The sequence below is a fragment of the Amblyomma americanum genome, chromosome 2, assembly GCF_052857255.1.
Source record: "Amblyomma americanum isolate KBUSLIRL-KWMA chromosome 2, ASM5285725v1, whole genome shotgun sequence".
Taxonomy (NCBI): domain Eukaryota; kingdom Metazoa; phylum Arthropoda; class Arachnida; order Ixodida; family Ixodidae; genus Amblyomma; species Amblyomma americanum.
Genome location: NC_135498.1, coordinates 32,097,673 through 32,117,933, shown reverse-complemented (window position 1 = coordinate 32,117,933; position 20,261 = coordinate 32,097,673). Strand labels below are relative to the sequence as shown.

Sequence of the window (20,261 nt, the reverse complement as noted above, 5' to 3'; positions counted from 1 at the left end):
GTTTTCTGGCCTACGTAACACGCGTACAGAGCCTTCGTTAGAAAGTGTACCTGGTCTGCGCGAATAACACCGCGGTCCCATTAAACCGCATCTCTCCCTCTCACCTGGCAGAAGAAGCTACGCAGAGTCGGCGGAAGATCGTCGATCAGAGAGGAGGCCGCATCGGCGCGCACGCGGTACGAAGAGCGCATCCTGGCGTCCTCCTCAGCCTTCCAGCGTCCAAGTCAAGACGGGGTCGGCGCGCACTCGTTCAAAACTGAGACGAGCTACACCTCGCCCCCGAAATCCACTCAGCTACAGCACAGTTCAACAACGCCGGCCACAGTACAATCACCTGGCTTCGCGCAGCATCAACTAAAACAGCCGCAACGATACAACAGAGGCCGCAGTCGCCGGCCGACTGGGTCGTGTTGGTGGTTTCTCCCGAGCACCCCCTCCCTCTCCGCACAGAACGTCGATCGACGCCTACGCTGCGACGACGTCGAGGAAACACGTCAACGCCAGCGCAAGGGCACAACACTAACAGCAGCTGCCAGTGCTGCTGCTAGAGCTTACTGTAACTGCCACTGCCACCACGACCACTGACTGCTCTGGTTGTCGGCACCGGAGGAGAACACACGTGCTTTTTGCCGCCACCGGTCTTCGCGCGGAGAGGAGTCGTCGCCCCTCCCCCGCCTTCTTTCATGCCCCCTCTCCTCTCTTTGTCGTGGCGGGAGCAAAGGGAGGGCTGCGCGCAAGGCCGGCGTCGCCCGGAGCCTTTCGCCGGCCGGCACGCACCTGACTCACCTGCCTACCTGCCCGCGACGACGACGGGAGACGACTCACGCTCCGGCCCGCCCGGAATTCGGAAACGGCCCGCCGATCGACGGCGAGGGAAGAAAGCCGCCGGTGGCCGCTGTTTGAGGTGCAGCGGTAGGTCGTGAGAATGCCTGCCGGCAGGCGTCGAGTGGCCGAGCGCGACTGTTGTCCCCTCTCCCTCCGTTTTCCTCTGCTGCTTTTTGTCGCGGCGGCGCGTCTTCTGCGAGCGACGTGACAGCCCGCGTGCTTTTCCATCCTTGTCAGCTCGCGCTTGCGCGCCTGCGTGCGCGAGCGATTCGGAGGTAGCACCACCAGCTGCTGCTGCTGCCGCTGGGGGGGAAGGGGGGGAGGTGGTGGTGCGTCATCGATGCATACCTCCGCTGGTACCGCTGGGGGACAGTGGATAACAGACTGCGATGAGGAGGAGGAGGGAAGGCAGCGCTGAATGAAACGGCGGTGGTCGCTCGCTCACTCGCTGGCTTCCGCAGTTATCCGTGCCGGGTTAGAGCGTGTGCGTTTTTTTTTTTTGATGGTGCGCGCAGCGATGACACAGCGGGATAGTGACGCACGACTCATGCAGGTGCGGAAATAACAGATGCGGCCTAGAAATGCCGAAGAGAGACGCAACCGATGCGCCTTTGTTCCAGTGTTCTCCGAGGAACTGCGGTGATTTTAAAGAATGCAGCCAGTGATTGCCAAGGGACGATGACCTCGAAATATTATCGCACTGCTCCTTGCGCAATTTCGATGTTCAGCTCACGGCGATACAGTGATTCGAGCTTCAACACGCAGTGACGTGCGTGAGTGTGAACACACACGACGCGAACAGGAAAGCTGCCAGTAGCATACCGGCGAAAAAAAAAATAAGAGGAATGAATTGTATCTAAACCTGCTTCGAATTACAGTAATCCGCGTAGGAACTAACTCATGACGCAATTAGATGTCCGAAGACTCGCAATAAAAAAATGCTCATCCTAATTAATCGTTAATTAATTTTGATCGGAGCATTCGTGGAACGAAAGTTGATCGCGTATGCTGAGGGCGTTGTAACCGCGCTATTGAGGAACCTAAATTAAGCAACTTGAAAATGTGGCGTTCTCTACAAAAAACTGCTTTCGTAGAATCGATACAAAGGTATAGGGCTCCAATGCTGAGAGCTTTTTTGTGTTGGAGGGCTGAAAAAATTAAAGCCTGTAATGTACGAAAACCGCTGTCCACCGAAGCACGCTTTTGGGCCGAAAATGCCGCTGAAGTGTCTACGCATTCGCTTGGATAACGACACAATGAAATGTATAACTGACGCGTTTAATGTATAAGACCTACTACTTCACCTTATCAGCAAGAAAGTGCTTGTATTGATTTAAAGAAAAAGCATCCAGCCTGACGCGGGCAGGAACCAGAACAAAACAGCAAGAAGACAGACACAAAGGCTAGTATACAGTTGAACCTCGTTGTAACGAAGTACAAGGGGCCCCAGTGAATACTTCGTTAAAACCGTAGCTTCGTTACAGCCCGTGTTGACCGAGCTTCAAAGGGTAATCGCCATTACTTCGTTATAAACCGTTTTCGTTACAACGAGGTTCGAAGCAAAGCAGGGCGAACACTGCGCGCTCGCTCCTGCGTCCTTCACTTCTCTCTAGAAGGCAACACAGGCGCGCACAAGAAACGTAATAGCGTCTGGAGACTCAGCAAAAAGAAGGGTCCTAAGTGCGGGTTAACAACTGCGCGCCGACAGAGGCCCTTTTATCACTGCACGCTGAAACGCGTCGTTATGCACGCCGAGCGACACCAAGCGAAAGCGCGTTGGCGGAGGGTGAAAGAAGAAGAGAGCGAAAGCAGGCCATTTCGCGCACAGCGATCGCATTGTATCGCACGCACCATGGGACGAAGGAAGGAGGCGCCAGTGCGGCCCCGACTGACAACGCCTACGCGGGCCGCCTTAAAAGAGCGGGGATTTCCGTCGCCCACTGACCCATATTCCGCGCCGGCACGCGCTATCCATCAGTGAGGGAGCGCGGGAGCATTCTGCGCGCTTTCTTCAACGCCCGCGCATATCTCTCCGGGCCGCCGTGTGTACGGGAACCCGCAGCAGCACAAAGCGCCACGCGATCGGGATAAAGTGCTTAACCGCTGCCGTTAAAGAGCAAAGGCTGCGAGGAATGCCTGCACTGTGGAGCGTGACTCGTAAGAGCGGCTTCAGAAGGGCTCAAAGGGACCAGGCTGCACCGTTGGTGACGTCACACGAGGAATTGAGCTAACAGAAACACACGGCATTCGAGGTCGGGGACGGTAAGCGTACACAAACGTTACTAAAATCGAAAGTTGCTAATGGCAACTTAATCGAGACTTGGGACGCAATTCTGTATCATAAACGAAATATACGGCGTCATGTATTCCTTAGTCATTGTTTTTGCAGTGTCCTTCAATAGTTTGCCGTTACTTTTCAGGAAAAAAGAAAGCGCTAGCCGTTTACTGCAAACTAGTGCTGCTTAATACAAAAGCAGTCAGAGATGGTCTGTCTTCCATGCTATGGAGACATAATGCCGTTATAATGCCAACCAAACGCAAAAAGGGCAGGTTGGCTCAACTTTCACAGCGTTCAGCGTCGCTGATTTGATTTCCAAAAACTCGTATCTATTCCCTGCTTTGTTAAAAATGGTACTCCCAACACTGAGCATAATCATTTACTTGCACTGTCCCATGTTGTGATGCCTATTGTTTGCGCTCTGCGTCACACCCCTTGGAATATCAGCGATCATAATTGGAGACGGTATGCGTCAACACAGCGCACACAAAACAGCACAGCGACAAAACAGCACAGGAAAAAAACGGCACAGGGAAAGAACAGCAAACGGGAAAAGCGCGAACTCTTATAAAAACATTATCAGCAAGTAATATACAGCCAGCGTCACGAACCCCCACGGCAATAGCAAGTGCACTAAGATAAACTATCCGGGGCATTTAACCGCAAAGCGGATGGCCTGGCTATTTTATCTTTCAATAATAGAATAATAATAATAATAATAATAATAATAATAATAATAATAATAATAATAATAATAATAATAATAATTGGTTTTTGGGGAAAGGAAATGGCGCAGTATCTGTCTCATATATCGTTGGACACCTGAACCGCGCCGTAAGGGAAGGGATAAAGGAGGGAGTGAAAGTAGAAAGGAAGAAGAGGTGCCGTAGTGGAGGGCTCCGGAATAATTTCGACCACCTGGGGATCTTTAACGTGCACTGACATCGCACAGCACACGGGCGCCTTAGCGTTTTTCCTCCAGAAAAACGCAGCCGCCGCGGTCGGGTTCGAACCCGGGAACTCCGGATCAGTAGTCGAGCGCCCTAACCACTGAGCCACCGCAGCGGGTAATCGAACCACCATCCTCTTGAGCCGTTTCCCAGTGCGCTACCACATGGCTATTACACGAAACGCAAATCTCTCAGTCTACCAGATTTTTATAGATCACTGAAACCAAGCAAGGACTACTTAACCACTGCCTCTGCCAAATGCAACGTTCACGCAACGCTGTCGCCCACCAGTGCAAAAAGGTGTCCCGTGTGGAAACTTTAGCGTCACAAATAAATAAATAAATAAATAAATAAATAAAATAAGCAACTCAATAATTGCCCCGCCACGGTGGCTCAGTGGTTAGGGCGCTCGACTACTGATCCGGAGTTCCCGGGTTCGAACCCGACCGCGGCGGCTGCATTTTTATGGAGGAAAGACGCTAATGCGCCCGTGTGCTGTGCTATGTCAGTGCACGTTAAAGATCCCCAGGTGGTCGAAATTATTCCGGAGCCCTCCACTACGGCACCTATTCTTCCTTTCTTCTTTCACTCACTCCTTTATCCCTTCCCTTACGGCGCGGTTCAGGTGTCCAACGATGTATGAGACAGATACTGCGCCATTTCCTTTCCCCCCAAAACCAATTATTATTAACTCAATAATTGAGCCAGCTCATTTTCTTAATGAACCAGCGAAACGAGCACTCGCTAACTCCAAAGGTCGCTGCCGCATGTGTTGTAATTTGCCGTCTGCGGTTATGGCTATGATAGTTCATTCCTCCAGCAGCTGCAGTGTACTCCGATGTGCTGTTTGGTCGCTGTGCTGTTTTTCCCTGCGCTCTTCTGTCGTCATGGTGTCTTTTCGCTTTGCTGTTTTGCCGCTGTGCCGTTTTGTCTGGCGTGCTGTTTTGACGCGTGCTGGTTTTTCACTGTGCTGTTTTGTCGCCATGCTGTATTTTCCCTGTGCCGTTTTGTCCCTGTGTCGTTTTTGTAGCGATAGCTACATTACGGTAGCATTTCGAGCCTTCAGCATGGCGGCGCCGGGGCGGTGGCGGCGCCGCCTCGCTATCACGTGGTGCGCAGCAGCTGCCGGCGGCGCGGCGCCGTGGCTGATCACGTGACCAAGTTCCACTCGGCCAGCTGTAGCTATCGCGTCACTCCAGGTTTAACCAGAGCTAAACCACCGCCAATTTTTTCCACGTGCTGGTTAGTGGTGTGCTGTTTGTTTGTGCGCTGTTTTGGCGCATGCTGTTCTCTCGAGCACTGAACACGTATTATAAGCACGTATACTACGCGGGAGGGCTTTTCTGTTACGTGTGTGCTGTTACCACAGCACACACGTGTACCCAAATATAGAAACGGCAACGGATCGAAGGAATACTGCGTCGATATTTTTTACCTTATGTAACGCAACACAGTGACGGAAGCTGCCCAGCCGCGCTTTCCGACGTATGCGCGTTAGTAACAAGTACCGCTTAAAGCTGCCTCATCCTACACCGTACTATCAAACATTTGCGCGGTGTAAGAAAAGTGAAAGATAATGTGTTCCGTTTAAGAAGCCGCGGGAAGTGATAACGAAAATGAGGATAGCGCCGCTGTTGCCGCGGCCACAGCGCAGTTGTGAAATAATCAGGGTGCTTCCCAGTTTCTACGCAGTTATGAAATAACCAGCGTGTTTCCTCGTTTCAGTATCTGAACCTTCTCACACCCGCCGCGGTGGCTCAGTGGATAGGGCGCTCGGCTACTGATCCGGAGTTCCCGAATTCGAACCCGACCGCGGCGGCCGCGTTTCGATGGAGGCGAAACGCAAAGGCGCCCGTGTGCTGTGCGATGCCAGTGCACTTTAAAGATCCCCAGGTGGTCGAAATTATTCCGGAGCCCTCCACTACGGCACGTCTTACTTCCTTTCTTCTCTTAGTCCCTCGTTTATCCCTTCCCTTACGGCGCGATTCAGGTGTCCGCCGAGATGTGAGACAGATAGTGCGTCATTCCCTTCCCCCAGTAATAATAATAATAATAATAATTGGTTTTGGGGGGAAGGAAATGGCGCAGTATCTGTCTCATATATCGCTGGACACCTGAACCGCGCCGTAAGGGAAGGGTAAAGGAGGGAGTGAAAGAAGAAAGGAAGAGAGAGGTGCCGTAGAGGAGGGCTCCGGAATAATTTCGACCACCTGGGGATCTTTAACGCGCACCGACATCGGACAGCACACGGGCGCCTTAGCGTTGTTCCTCCATAAAAATGCAGCCGCCGCAGTCGGGTTCGAACCCGGGAACTCCGGATCAGTAGTCGAGCGCCCTAACCACTGAGCCACCGCGGCGGGGCTTCCCCCAACAGCCAATTTTCATTTTCAGGTGTCCGAGTTCCGGCGGACGAAGTGGAGTGAGAAACATTGGTGCGTGTGGAAAAGTAGAGAGAATAATAATAATAATAATAATAATAATAATAATAATAATAATAATAATAATAATAATAATAATAATAATAATAATAATAATAATAATAATAATAATTGGTTTGGGGGGAAAGGAAATAGCGCAGTATCTGTCTCATATATCGGCGGAAACCTGAACCGCACCGTAAGGTAAGGGATAAAGGAGGGGTGAAAGAAGGAAGAGGTGCCGTAGTGGAGGGCTCCGGAATAATTTCGACCACCTGGGAATCTTTAACGCGCACCGACATCGAACAGCACACGGGCGCCTTTGCGTTTCACCTCCATAGAAACGCGGCTGCCGCGGTCGGGTTCGAACCCGGGAACTCCGGATCAGTAGCCGAGCGCCCTAACCACTGAGCCACCGCGGCGGGTGTGAGAAGGCTCAGAGAAGGGAGAGGCAGAACTTGGGTCCAATGTGTGTCAGTGTGCGCGAGCGATGAGCAGTGCAATGTTGCGAAGGCGTGTGCAACAGAAACTGCGTGGATTGTGCGTATATTGAAGTGCCATATATCTTAACCAATTTTTGTTAGTCCGTCTTTAAATCTGTATGCATTCTCCTAAATTAGCAAAAGATAACAAGTGCGTCCAACTCCCTGTGCGACTCCGTCGCGATGTGCAGCCAAAATTTCTGCTACAGCGGATGGCGACAGGCGAAAAGGGCGTCGCGTTAATTACGGATATAATTTCGCATCCTGATCGCGTTGCCCAGACAAAGGAGGCGCTGGCCTAGGAATAAGTCTTCACAAAAAAGAGAGACACGGTTGAGGAACTCCAAAGATATTGAATTCTGCCAGTATTTCCTCGATAGAGACCATAAGGAACAAGAGACTGTCGGATGTCCAAAGTCTAAAATGGCTGCTTCAAGACGGAGCAAATACCTTCCAAGCCCAGGCGTCCGCGGCTCCAACGAAGCGATACCGCTGCCGAAGGAAGGTCCCCAAGATCCTGAGCCGAACGAACAGCGCTTCCATCTCCCACGGTATATCCAACAGGCGCCCGGTCGGAGGGCATCGGACAGGTCACTCGCCGTTAGAGCACCGCGCACCGGACAAGGAGTGAACACTCGGGACGGTTAGTGGAACACGAGTGCTCGGTGGGCGACAGACACGTCGAGTCACCGCAGACCATACTGACACCCGACACGTCTCGCTAGACAAGAACGTCTCAAGCAAGAGTTCCGCCAACGCTCTTTGCTTACACTGCCCTACGTTGTCGCAGTGGGCAAGGGGGCAGGCAGGCATCAGCTTTGGCCGGCCGTCCAACCCGATGCGGGAGAGAGAGAGGTGGCAGCGGTTTCGAGAAAGATGAGGAGGGGGGCATGCAGACACGCGGACCCGGACATCGGGATGGTATTTCCTTGCCTCACCCAGTTCACCTTCTCCTTTTGCCTCGTAATTGATGGCGGCCGACGAACGGAAGGCGCCTTCGTCCGGTGTGGTTCGCTGCAGGTAGGCTACTACTACGGAGCCGCCGCGCTTTTGTGTCCCGGCTTGCTCTGCGCGGCTACGCACATCGGAAGCTTCACCCCCCCCCCCCCTTCTTTCCCCCCAATCGGCCACCCTGTTCTGCGTGCCCCCGCTCCATAAGGGGTCAAAGTAGCCCGGGCTACTACTACACCTACTACGGAAACCGCGCTGCGCTCACACGACTGACCGCCGCCACCGGCGATCCGCAAACGGTCTTTCTGAGAGAGGAGGATGGGGAGAAGGAAAGCACCGGATGGAAGCTTCACTAGCCACCCACCGACAGCAGCACACATATAACATGTGCGCGGTGCCGTAAGTACAAGCACGAGCTCCTATTTGCGCTCACGTAACCGAGTTAGCCTCTCACTGGCCCAGTGCAGTGGGAAGAAGAAAATGCACTGCAACGACCAGGTCGATCGGCAGCACTTTGACCGCCAACGAGGTAACCGGGTACGAAAGATGAGCAGCTTGTCTGCAGTGCAGGTAATTTTAGAGGCGGTTCCTAATAGGGGTAAAAGGGGCGGGGGTGAGCGGACGCCTTCCACCACTGTTCCGACACTGGCGGCCGCGTCACAGCGTGTTGAGTCACCGCGGCGGCGGTGCCTTTTCATCAGTGCGCGCGTTCTGTCCCGCGGTGGGCGCGCGTCTCTCCCTCCTCCGCGGGATGCGGGAGCGGACGGCTCACACACCGCGGCGGCGTCCGCTGGGCGGTCTTCCTCCGCCGGCGCCGCCAGCAGTGATTCAGCGGCGAAGGGCGGAAGGACAAACAGTTCTAGAAGCAGCATGCCTTGTCGGCGCGTGATTGATGCTCCCTTTGGCGCCCTCCTTATCAGGGAAAAGGCAAGCAGAGAGAACAAAGTGAATAAACAGCGCGCCGCTACATGCCTGAACACCACCTCCGCGGCACCGGCGGAGGTCTCAATGAATGAACTGTGGCTGACGTACGGCCGTACTCCCCGAGGATTTCCCGCTAAACATTAGCGGGAAACTAAAACGCGTGTGCGGTATGTGCATGTGTATATATTTTTTTTAACGAGGAAGGCGTAAATTTTCAAGCGCTAAGCCGTTTGAGCGCTGTGTAGGGTCTTGTTTCAAGCAGTGTTTTGCGTTAACCACACAGACCGATGCATCCGCTGAGTCTCTATCATAAACTCTGTAACTTTTGTTTTCTGTCAGTCACGTTCTAGCCGCGATGCATCCAGCCTTAGCGGTGAGCATTTACTAGCTTAACACTTTCCCCTTGGCTGTTCTGTTTCTTTTTTTTTTTTTACATAGAGCCTGTGCCGCGCTGGTTGACAGGACCAAGGCAAGATTTCAATTGTTTCGTCTTCCAAGAGATTTTTACATATATTCATTCTATCCCCTTTATGTTCCACAAATTCGCCTTCGAGCGACAAGCCAACGCTCGCATAACGCTTGGTAAACTAGTTCCCTTTCCTGAATTCCTTCATAATTTATTATGTTTTTTGTTCGCACAGCCTATCACCTTTCCTCAAGTGCTCCCCGCTTTCCAGTAGTGCTCTGTCCTAAATAATCGCCTTTCCGCTCACGTCAAGAGCTTGAAAGCCATCGCTGCGGCATGTACGGATACGGACAATCGGACGTTGTCTGGAGTGTTTTCTTCCGTCGACTGTTTCCTATCCTATATCGTTTTTCCTGTTTGTTTCCTTTATTATTTTTTTCTTTTGGACCGTGGCTGTAGTAGACTAGCCACCAAGTGCGAAGAAGGAATGTACGATAAGGTAGAGAATGCTGTATCGACGATCGCTGCGTAGCACACATTTCCGCTCTCGAAGTGGCAACAAGTGCACTAAACAATCCAGGTTCTAAATATTTTCTATTATGTATCTGCGCATTGGGAATCTTCGCAAACTAAAAAGAAATGCAGCCTCATTAGTATGCCATCGCCAAACGAATACTCCGAAAGAAATTGAAAGCTTGTATTCGTTCACATAAGGAGCTTATGTTTTGTTTGTGTTGGTTGCGAAGACTGCTTTTGCAACTCCTCCTATAGCTTCATTTCAACATACTTCAGCATATTTTAATAGCAAATATTTTTTCAGAAATAAATCACTAATGCATTCACGTTAGTTCTTTTACTTTCTTTTAATTAAGAGACATATCGTTTCCTTGCTACTGTGATGCTGTCAAGTGTATAAGGGGACCTGCGGCTTTGTAAAGCCGTCGATTGTGACGGCGTTTACTGTTTGTGTCACGCGACTTGTATTTATATGGCGCCAATAAAGCGTCGTCATCATTATCATTATTATTATTACAAGGAGTTCTAAGAAACAACTCTTGCGAGCTATTGAAACCAAAATTGTGCTTGCAGGGTCACTCATTTATTTTGTTAATCTGGACGCATTTGTAGCAGATACGTTTTGTCAGCCGCGCCAGAGAGTCTGCGTATTTGACGTAGAATAAGCAGCTGCCGATAATCTGAGTCGAACCGCCCTTGTGACATCGCCTTTCGCGCATTGTTACCGCCATGCGCGGAACCATGCGCATTCTGACCTCGAGAAAAAAAAAAACACACGCGCGATACCTGTGCAGTTCTGAGCAAACGCTCACGTCTTGCTGTTCGAAAAAAGCAGCCAACGATCACAAAGTCTCGCCAGAGAGGAAATACCGCGGCGCGATCCGGCGCGACTTGAAAGGAATTCCCCTAATACGCGCAATGTCGGAGGGGGCGAAAGCATCCTACCGCGCCGCGTTTATCGGCCGAGACCACCGCAAACACTGCTCTTGAGACTGCATTGAAAGTGCCGCGTATTCGCTTATCGCTGGCACGTAGGGTAAACCACCGAGCACGAGCCTTCGGGAAAAGAAAAGAGATGGAAGGAAAACAAGTCGACGGCGAACGAATAACAAAACGAGTGGCACTCGTTTCAAGAACGCGCGTGCATGCCGTTCAAACCTCCTCGTTTCTTTGACGCCGCCTTCTTACCCCCTCCCCCCCTTTCCTCCGCCAACCGCGTCCCCGCAGCCGCTAAACTACTGTCTGTCCTTCGTAGTAAGCGTGCTCCGAGATCCCAATCGCCACACATTCCGCACTTTTCCGGTCGACCGGCTTCTGGGTGGTTTCGAAACGCTCGCATTCGGCGGCCGCGGACGACAGCCGTGCAAACGATGTCCCGCCGATGGGAACGTGATGATCTCTTTCCCCTTTGCGCCTCAGAAGACACCCCCCACTCTGCTCTCCTCATCCACTTCCCTCCTCCCCTCCCTCATACCACCTTGCGGCCAGATATGTGACCGGGCGCTGCCGCCGCAAGGTTGACTCACCCAAACAAGCAGCGACACGTCAGCTTCAGCCCCCCCCCCCCCCCCCCCCCCCCCCTTTGTCTTCCTCTCCTTTCCATCACCCAGTGCCTGCCCGCGGCATCACCTCTTCCATGCTCGAGCCAACACCCTCTCAATGCTAAGGCCTCTCCACCGGCCGCGTGACGTCACGCCAAGGGACCGTGCAGGCCCCGCGCTCCGCGATTTCAGCGCGCCGCGCCCGTCTGCACTATTCGGGTACTGCCGTACGTAGCTGCCTTATAAGTGATTCCTTCATTTTCATTTTTGTCGTTGCTGCAGAAAAGAAATTCGCTAGTTTGTGCGCGCCTTAGGCTATCATTTTATCTGCTTTATATATTTTTTTTATTGCAGAACACCTTATTGTCAAGAAAGTTCGAGCTGCTAATACAGTTTTTTATAATAAACAATTTAGCATACGGCCGCCAATTTCGCATTATTGGTCATTATAATAAAAAATTGATTAGTTAATTTCAATTAATCATCTAATTATTAGGTTCTATCACGTACATGATGTCTGCCGTGCGGTAAAATCCATCCGCACAGACCGCACATGCGTATATCTAGTTGTTAAAGTAGAAGTTCGTGAACATTGAAAAAAAAAACACCGTCTACTGCGCATTGTGTTAGTTTTATTCTGTATTGTGTTTTGCTTAAAGCTTTCACACACAGCAATAATGACACTCACAATAATGTTGCGCTGTTGAGTATTTGTACAGCTAATCTGACCCTTACAATAAAAAACGACGAGACACCAGCAATGAAGTGTGCGCAAAGCATTTTTATTGCTTGGGAATAAAACTTACTTCTTCTTAAGCGTTGCTGCTTTCCGGGCTGCGGCCTTCTGCTGCGCATTGTCTTGTATGGCATCATTTCTTAGTTTGCAAAAGTTGTTTAGAACAACGTTGGTTGCAACGCGTACTACCAAGCGCAGGAGAGTTTGTGCAGTGTGGCCATTTTCACATGTCTCAATGTCGTGTTCGTCCAGGAGGGAAATCGTCTGTGAAATCACGACACCACGTTGATTTCTACAGGAGAGAAAATCTTCCGCGGTTGCTCCAAAAGACAACTTCTCTGCAACTAGTTTAGTCATCAGTACCATGTGAACTGTGCATGGCTGGGGAAACTTCAGCCCTCCTCTCGACAGGTTAGCTATCATGGCAGTATTTTCCGCTTCGATCTCTCGATTTTCAATCACCAATGTGCTGAAGCAATCAGAACATGAAAGCTTCTTTAAAGCAGCATGAGCAGCGTATCCTGCAATGTAGACAATAGCATCCATGTCAGAGTGGGCGTGTGTAATATCGTCGTCGCTGACAGCCACAGAAAAGTTGCATGGGACAAGATCCTCACTTACGTCTTCAAACTCTGTTTCCTCGCGTGGAAATGTCAAAAGTTTTTGAAGACGAAGCTTCTTCTCACATTCGTAGAGCTGACGCACGGAAATGTGGTACTGTGATCCTGCCAGCTGGCGGTAACGGCCGAACCGGTCTTCTAGCGCATCCGTCTGAAATTTGCCCAGCAGTACGTACTTGAAGTGAAGTTCTTCTAAGCAGTAGTGCGAGAGTTCTACCAGAGAATAGCATGTCAGTCGCAAAGCACTGTGAGTCTCTTTCGTCAGCGAGCCACTGGTGATGTTTATTCTTGCCCAAGCGTCCAACCAGTCCACAACGCCGCTCAGGAAAGCTAACTGTGTGTCATCAACAGACCTTACAGGGTCTTGCATGCTGTCCCTTAGCCTCTGGCCTTTGCAAGGGGTCTTAACATTGACTATTTGCCACCATGTGAGGATAACGTCAATGAAAAGAGCAGTCGACTCAGCTTGAGGAATCTTGAACGCGGAACCATGTGTCCTGAGGGCATTTGAAACAAACTGATTAATGACGTCGAGAGCGAGCTTTACATTTTGCCGCTCCATTGAGGTTGGATTCACGGCTTTTGCGTTCAGTCTGTAAGCAGCCTTCACAAGCGACGTCTTCTCTGAAGAATAAAGCTGCCGCACAGCTGCGAAAGAAGCAGCTTTCATACGAGGAGGCCCTTCGGGCATTGCTCCACTCAAGTCCATTTCAGGGAAATAGAGGCATGTTCCAGGGTTTTTCTGGTTAATCCAATTGTTCCTAATGCACTTCAAGAGATGCACAGGATCGACCACGTAGAAAAGAGGGCGAGCGTTATCGGCTGGATGGGGATAGACAATGCTCACCTGAGGACTTGTAGCAAATAACGACATCATCTTGCGGTTCAGAGCATTGTTGTCCGTTATCACAGCGATAATTTTGAGCCCCATTTTCTCAACATTAATGATTATGTTCTTAGCATGCTCGTGCAAAATTTCTGCGCTCAGTTTGCTCACAGGTAATATGTGAATGACGTCCTTGTTTGCAGAAAGGAGTGATTGTACCATGAACACATGGGCTGTTGTTGCTGGTTCCGTTGAATGAACCGACGATCCTACTATTGTGCCCCCTTTGTAGTCGAAGTATGGTTTTATGTGGATCTCATCGATCATCAGGGTCACTGTCTTCTCGTGGTCTTTCATTGATTTGACTCGTTCTCGGATGTAGGAGAGACAGTGCGGTTGATTTTGCTCCACAAGAGGGTCAGCTTTGTAATTTGAGCAAACACGGCGCAGTGTGGAAGGATGGGGCAGAATGATTCTTGATGCAGCTCTTGTGAAGTGATATGCGTGAGGAGAAATTGAATTCAAAATACTGGCGAATACCAGCAGCTCTGCGCTATACACATGCTGTTTCGCGAGGAGAAGCTCTATCTGCTCAACCAGAAATTTCAGCAAAGAAGACTGTTCTTTCGTCGTATCACTGTCCTCAATGAGGTCTGCAAGCAGTGAACCGACAAACTGCAATACTTTAGTATGTTTCGACTCTTTCGTCACCTCAGGTATATTATGCAAGCCTATCTCGAGTTCTTCTAGCAGCAAGGACAGGCTGGAGGTGTCGCATACTTGAGCTGGCAGAATCCTGCCTGAAGGAAGCGACAGAAGCTTCACTCCATTCAAGAAAACAGAAAGTGACAGATCAGGGAGAACTACCAAGGCGCATTTCACATTAGGTGAAGGATCATTCTCGATGAGAAGGAACCTAACGCACTGCTCATCGACAGAAACGGTCCAGAATTTCGTGTTGCAGATTCCAGGCAACTTAGATTTGAACTCCTCGTAAGATGAAACTTTGTTTCTTTTCTGTTCAAGCTCATTAGACTGAAGTGACTTCCTCATAGCCTCCTGCAAAGCAGCGTTTTCCCTTCTTGCTTTTTTCGTCTCTGGCGATTCACTCCGTCCAGGCGTTGAGGACAAGTATTTTGGGCAGTTTGGAAAAACAGAAGGCGCAGCATCAATCTTCAACTGTAGCCTGTCACGCTTCACCTCTATTATTTTCCCTGTCAGTTCATCTTGGTGTGACAACGTCGTAATGAAGTCGCCTGCGTGGAAGTGCAGTTCACACACCTGCACGAGAAAATGAAGCAAGGCCATTCGCCATGACTCTCCATTGCCTAAAACACTAAGTAAAAAGAGTCTGAATAGTGAACAGCTTTTACATATTTACACAGCTTTTACACAAGCCTTATGCACATCCACAGAACTAAATGCTTCCTGGACAATTCATACATAAGTGTAAGAAGTGATATCATTGCCTACAAAGACAGCATGCCTTTCCGGGAGCGACAGCTCACAACTAAGATAATTACCAGCGCCTATTAAGCAATATTTCAGAGTCTTACCCTCGAATGCTCTGTAGGTGTGAAATCCTTCCGTGGAATGGCTCGCAACCAGGCTTTTCTTCGTACTTCGTCTCTTGGGAAGCAATAAACACGTACTTTGGGACCATTCTGGTAGTTCCCGCGGCACCCGGGAACACAGCACCGGCCCATGTTTCACGAAGTTGCACTCGCTACACGGCAGGCAATCAGTTTCCCATTCGTGCGCTAGCACAGGTACGCACGCCACACAAGAAACGGCCACACGAAACAGACACAGCCGTGCGAGGAGCGAACGGAAATGCACCCAACGCCAGGCTGAAAGACTCAAGCAGCAGCTAGACGCTCACTGCAAGACTGCGTTCGTGTCTGTGCTTGCCCGGGCAAGCGCGAGCACATCGAGGGAGACAACCGAGCGGAGCGGAGCCGCGCTTGGTGAGCAGCCTGACCGGACACTTGGCGTGACGTAGCGCGTGTGGAAAGGAGGGCCTGGAGAGGCCTGAAGAAAGTATTGAGAGGGTGTTGCTCGAGCGAACATGTCGCTCGTCCGTCCGTCCGCAACGTCCTTTTGTGTCGTTCTAAGAACGGGAAACTGGGCCAACTAGAAGAGTGCTGCGCTGTTCCGTGAATTCGCTAGCACATAACGCTGTAGACGGGGCGCGAAGAGAAAAATACAAGAGCCAGGCACAGTTGTGGTGAAATGGCTACACTAAGCGTTTGTCACACGCGACGAGCGTCAGATCCGAGGAATGCTCGGAAGCCGCCAAGGAAGGAATTCCGGCCAGGAAACAGAGACGATTGCAATGACAGAACGCCGCGCTGGATGCGTCTCACTTGACAGCGCGCTACGATTCCTCCTCCGCCCCCTCCCCAGCCTCTTTCCCGCCAACTCTCACCTGAGGCGAGCGTAGATAAAACGGGCATGCAGCGAGCACGTCCAGTGTGGCCCAGCTTGAGCCAGTGGGCAGGCCCGTGCTCTCTCTTTTTCACTCTACCTTGAGTCGCAACAACAGCACGTCCAATTGTGCCGAACAGAGAGCGAAAGTAAGTGAGCGCACCTAGGATATGCTGTGCCTGCTTAGTGTGGGGACGTATAGTAGTACATGTACAGGGTGGTCAAAAGTTTCCAGGCCAGCACCTGTGCTTTTCAGGGGCATATCCTCTCACATATGATGGCAATAATACTATCAAGGATTTCAGATGTGAGAATGATACTTCGCCTATCCTCTACAGAGATTTTGAACTTCGGGAGTGTCGTATTGTCCGACTAGAGTGCTCGAAAGCAGACCCTATGGCGTGGGAACTTTTGACAGACCCTGTACATAAATGTGAAACGAGCAGTTTATGTTCAAGAACCGAATCCATGTTACTACTACACCAATCTTGAACAGACCTCAAAGAGATCACGCGCCTAAAGCAGAGCTGATGACTTTTAGAGAGAGAGAGCGGACAAAGACAGTGTACGCTTCATACTCATGCATCCACAATAATAATAGATGAATGCTATTTAGGATCTCCCTTCAGTATTTACTTCGACCTGTACAAATAGGTTTAGCTCAGCTGAACACGCATCTGCACTTTTCTTTTGCCCGTTTGTACTTCCTCGCCTCCTGCTCGGCGCGGTTCAGGTTCCCACTCAGATTGAGGCAGTCAACACCTCGCCCTTTCTCATAACATTCGCGCTTGGTTCTGACTTAATTGAAACCGGTACAGATACCATAAGTGCGGCGCCGCAGTACAGTCGCGCTAAGACACTGCACTCGCACCAGCAGACCAACCGGTGCCAGATTCCCGGCCCGCTCTGTAACCATCTCAAGAATCCCCGAGGAAGTGAACTCCGGTTTTAGGACGCAGGATTTAAGCGCTTAGGCGGAGTAAAAAAGTACAACTTTGCTTCTTCACGGTGTGTCAGAAAACAAACTTCACATTGCGGCGACCGTCGGTGTCTTTGCTGAATTCGTCCCTTTGTAAAAACAAAACGACTCTTCGAACCAAAGTGCTAGGGCATAGAGAGGCTTTTGCGAGTAACCCTAACAACACACTCGGGCAGACGTTTCCACCCCGCTGTTGCTAATTCACGAGACAGGGTGCATCCGGCACCGTGACACGCTGGCGAAAGGTCCTGTCTTCGGCTCAAATCCACCGGTGTTTGCTTTGTAAACAGTCGAAGTCGCTCAAAAAACAACCATCGAGTCGCCGCACCGGACGACCAACGCTGCACCTGCGGACTGCGACTTCCTTAGCGGCAGTGACACTGTAACGGTGGCGGTTAGAGCTATAGCGAGCGCACAGAAGCTGTCAAGGCAAGAGTGAGTGACACACAGGTAAGTGTGGCTCAGCCAGAAACTACGCCCGAAACGAGAGGCAATCGGAAAACACTTCGGCTGCTAAGTGCGGGCGACAAGCTAACTTGTCAGCGCGGACACTTCACTTAGCGCGAGCCTGTCGCAGCTTATTTTCCCTTTTCCTGTGTCTGTCGTTGCTCTGTGCGGCAATTTGTTGAGGCTTTCGCTTTCCTACCCTGCTCTTCGAAAACAGCGGACGTCTAAAAGCGTTTCGCGTTGAACGGAGTTCGGACCGGGCCTGTCGGCAATGGGGACATTCGTAACGCATAAAAGCCACCCTAAACTTCTCCTGCAGACCTAATACTGTGCTGTGCTCTATATAGACCGCCTCGAGTCGACCCTCGCATGCTGACGGCCTCCCGCTTTGATTTCGCTGCTCAGGTGTCAATCATGGGGGGGGGGGGGGGGGGGGGGGAGGTAAAACCTTCATATTCATAATGAGGTGCGATAATGACGCGAAGGCTGCACGTAAAAGAAGAAAAGAGGAAGACTACAGCATGAAATTCACCGCAGAAGAGCACATAGCGGCAGCTTTACTACACCCCAACGGCCATGCCCCTGAACCCCTCAACCCCTCCCTTTCCATCTGGCATGGATGTTTGACTAGACAGTATGTGAACGCGGGAGCCTTCGGTTAGAGCACAGCACTAGAGAGTTTTAGCTTATATTAATAGTATAGGGCTGCCTACAGCCATATACCGCATACGGTAAGTATGCTAAACCCGCCGCGGTGGCTCAGTGGTTAGGGCGCTCGACTACTGATCCGGTGTTCCCGGGTTCGAACCCGACCGCGGCGGCTGCGTTTTTATGGAGGAAAAACGCTAAGGCGCCCGTGTGCTGTGCGATGTCAGTGCACGTTAAAGATCCCCAGGTGGTCGAAATTATTCCGGAGCCCTCCACTACGGCACCTCTTCTTCCTTTCTTCTTTCACTCCCTCCTTTATCCCTTCCTTGACGGCGCGGTTCAGGTGTCCAAAGATATATGAGACAGATACTGCGCCATTTCATTTCCCCAAAAAAACAATTATTATTATTATTATTATTATTAAGTACGCTAAAACACTATGTTTACGGCTTGACCCCGGGGAAGAGCCTTCTGGATAGATATCGCTAAAAATTAAAAAAAAAACAGCTATTGCTTCGACAAACGGTAACGACGTTGAGAAGGAACTCGGCGCGCCTTCCACGCGGCGTTGAACCATGCAGGCTTCTATTTTGCGCCTCGCCAAGCAAAAAAAGCATATCGCAGTCTTAACAGAAACGATCCCAAGATAAACATAAACTCGAAGTAAGGACTCCCCTTTGCAACAACTCAACACCCCCTCATCCCTCCTCTCTTCCGTATCAACACTGCCGCACCAAGGTTGCGACGCTGATTCAGCGACCGCGGTGATGCAACGCGTCTAGGGATTTGCGAGCAATGATTAACGCCGCCAGGTGTAGTATAGAGGAAGGCCATTAGGCAGGCATCCAACTGTCCTTGCTGCAAGTACGGGCTAGAGCTGGCAGTGGGCGTCCCCTGGATCCCCGCTATTTGGCGGCCCAAGATAGACCGAGCGAGGAACACGCGTGTTCGAGGAACAGCGCCAGTTCACCGTTACCGCGGACACGTGCACTGCGTTTTTGGTGCCGCGCTTCATTGCATGTTCACGCGGCTCCGTCGCTCGCAACTTCTTGAACTGCGGTGACGTCATCAGCAGAGTGCCACGTGCATTCTTCAGAAATTTCCCTTCCGCTGTCTCTCTGTTGCTATATCACAGGTGACCTTTTGGAAAAAAACAAGAACTTTTCCAGGAGAAGTTGCGGAATCGTGTGAAGCAACATTGCAGCGCTTCCAGTGTTATGGAAGCGCCGGAAAGCTAGAGTATCAATACTCCTTATTGCAAAACAGTGGTCGTGCACGTAGTGATGTGCAACGTTTGACACATTCGAACACACACACAAAAAAAAACGCAAACCGCATGCAGCGAGCATTGTGCTGTTCAACTAATAAAATGCCACTTTACACGTAACTTTCAAGCAACATGCCTACAAATGTATTATGTCTGATCTGAGTGAGAACCATCTTCAGATCAACTGTTAAAGGGAGTTTAACAACTCAGCGTAAGCATCAAATTGCAAGTTTTTTTTTTCTCAAGGGGCGATAATATGCGATCTTAATGTATTTTCGCATTAACAGTAAAACGTATGAGCCATGCGATACGGGGCGGGGGGGGGGGGGGGGGGGGGGGAGAAGGAAATTGAAAATTGGTTTTGGGGGAAATGAAATGGCGCAGTATCTGTCTCATATATCGTTGGACACCTGAACCGCGCCGTAAGGGAAGGGATAAAGGAGGGAGTGAAAGGAGAAAGAGGTGCCGTAGTGGAGGGCTCCGGAATAGTTTCGACCACCTGGGGATCTTTAAAGTGCACTGACATCGCACAGCACACGGGCGCCTTTGCGTTTCGCCTCCATCGAAACGCGGCCGCCGCGGTCGGGTTCGAATCCGGGAACTCCTGATCAGTCGCCGAGGACCCTACCCTATACACTGAGCCACCGCGGCGGGTCTGAGAGGGCTCCGATACTGAAACGAGGAAATACGCTGATTATTTCATAACTGCGCTGAAACTGGGAAACACCCTGATTATTTCACAACTACGCTGTGACCGCGGCAACAGCGGCGCTATCCTCATTTTCGTTATCACTTCCCGCGGCTTCTTAACCGAAACACATTATCTTTCACTTTTCTTACGCCGCCCAAATGTTTGATAGTACGCCGTAGGATGAGGCAGCTTTAAGCGGTACTTGTTACTATACGCGCATGCGTCAAAAAGCGCGGCTGGGCAGCTTCCGTCACTGTGTTGCTTTATATAAGGTAAAAAATATCGACGCAGTATTCCTTCGATCCGTTGCCGTTTCTATATTTAGGTACA

General features: G+C 50.8%; 1 protein-coding gene across 8 annotated transcripts in view; it reads right to left on the bottom strand.

The window, feature by feature from the left end:
* The window catches only part of Sarm (sterile alpha and armadillo motif), a 172,285-nt gene that overhangs the window by 21,489 nt on the left and 130,535 nt on the right, over nucleotides 1-20,261 (bottom strand). The window contains exon 1 of one of the 8 annotated variants that reach the window (XM_077653737.1): nucleotides 787-1,136. The exons of 6 other annotated variants lie outside the window; for them this stretch is intronic. In XM_077653737.1, the coding sequence (XP_077509863.1) occupies nucleotides 787-1,053 (267 nt within the window). In that variant the 5' untranslated portion in view covers nucleotides 1,054-1,136. Of the gene's footprint in view, nucleotides 1-104; nucleotides 616-786; nucleotides 1,137-20,261 lie in introns of those variants that run through there. One more of the 8 variants, XM_077653740.1, reaches the window with a different exon arrangement.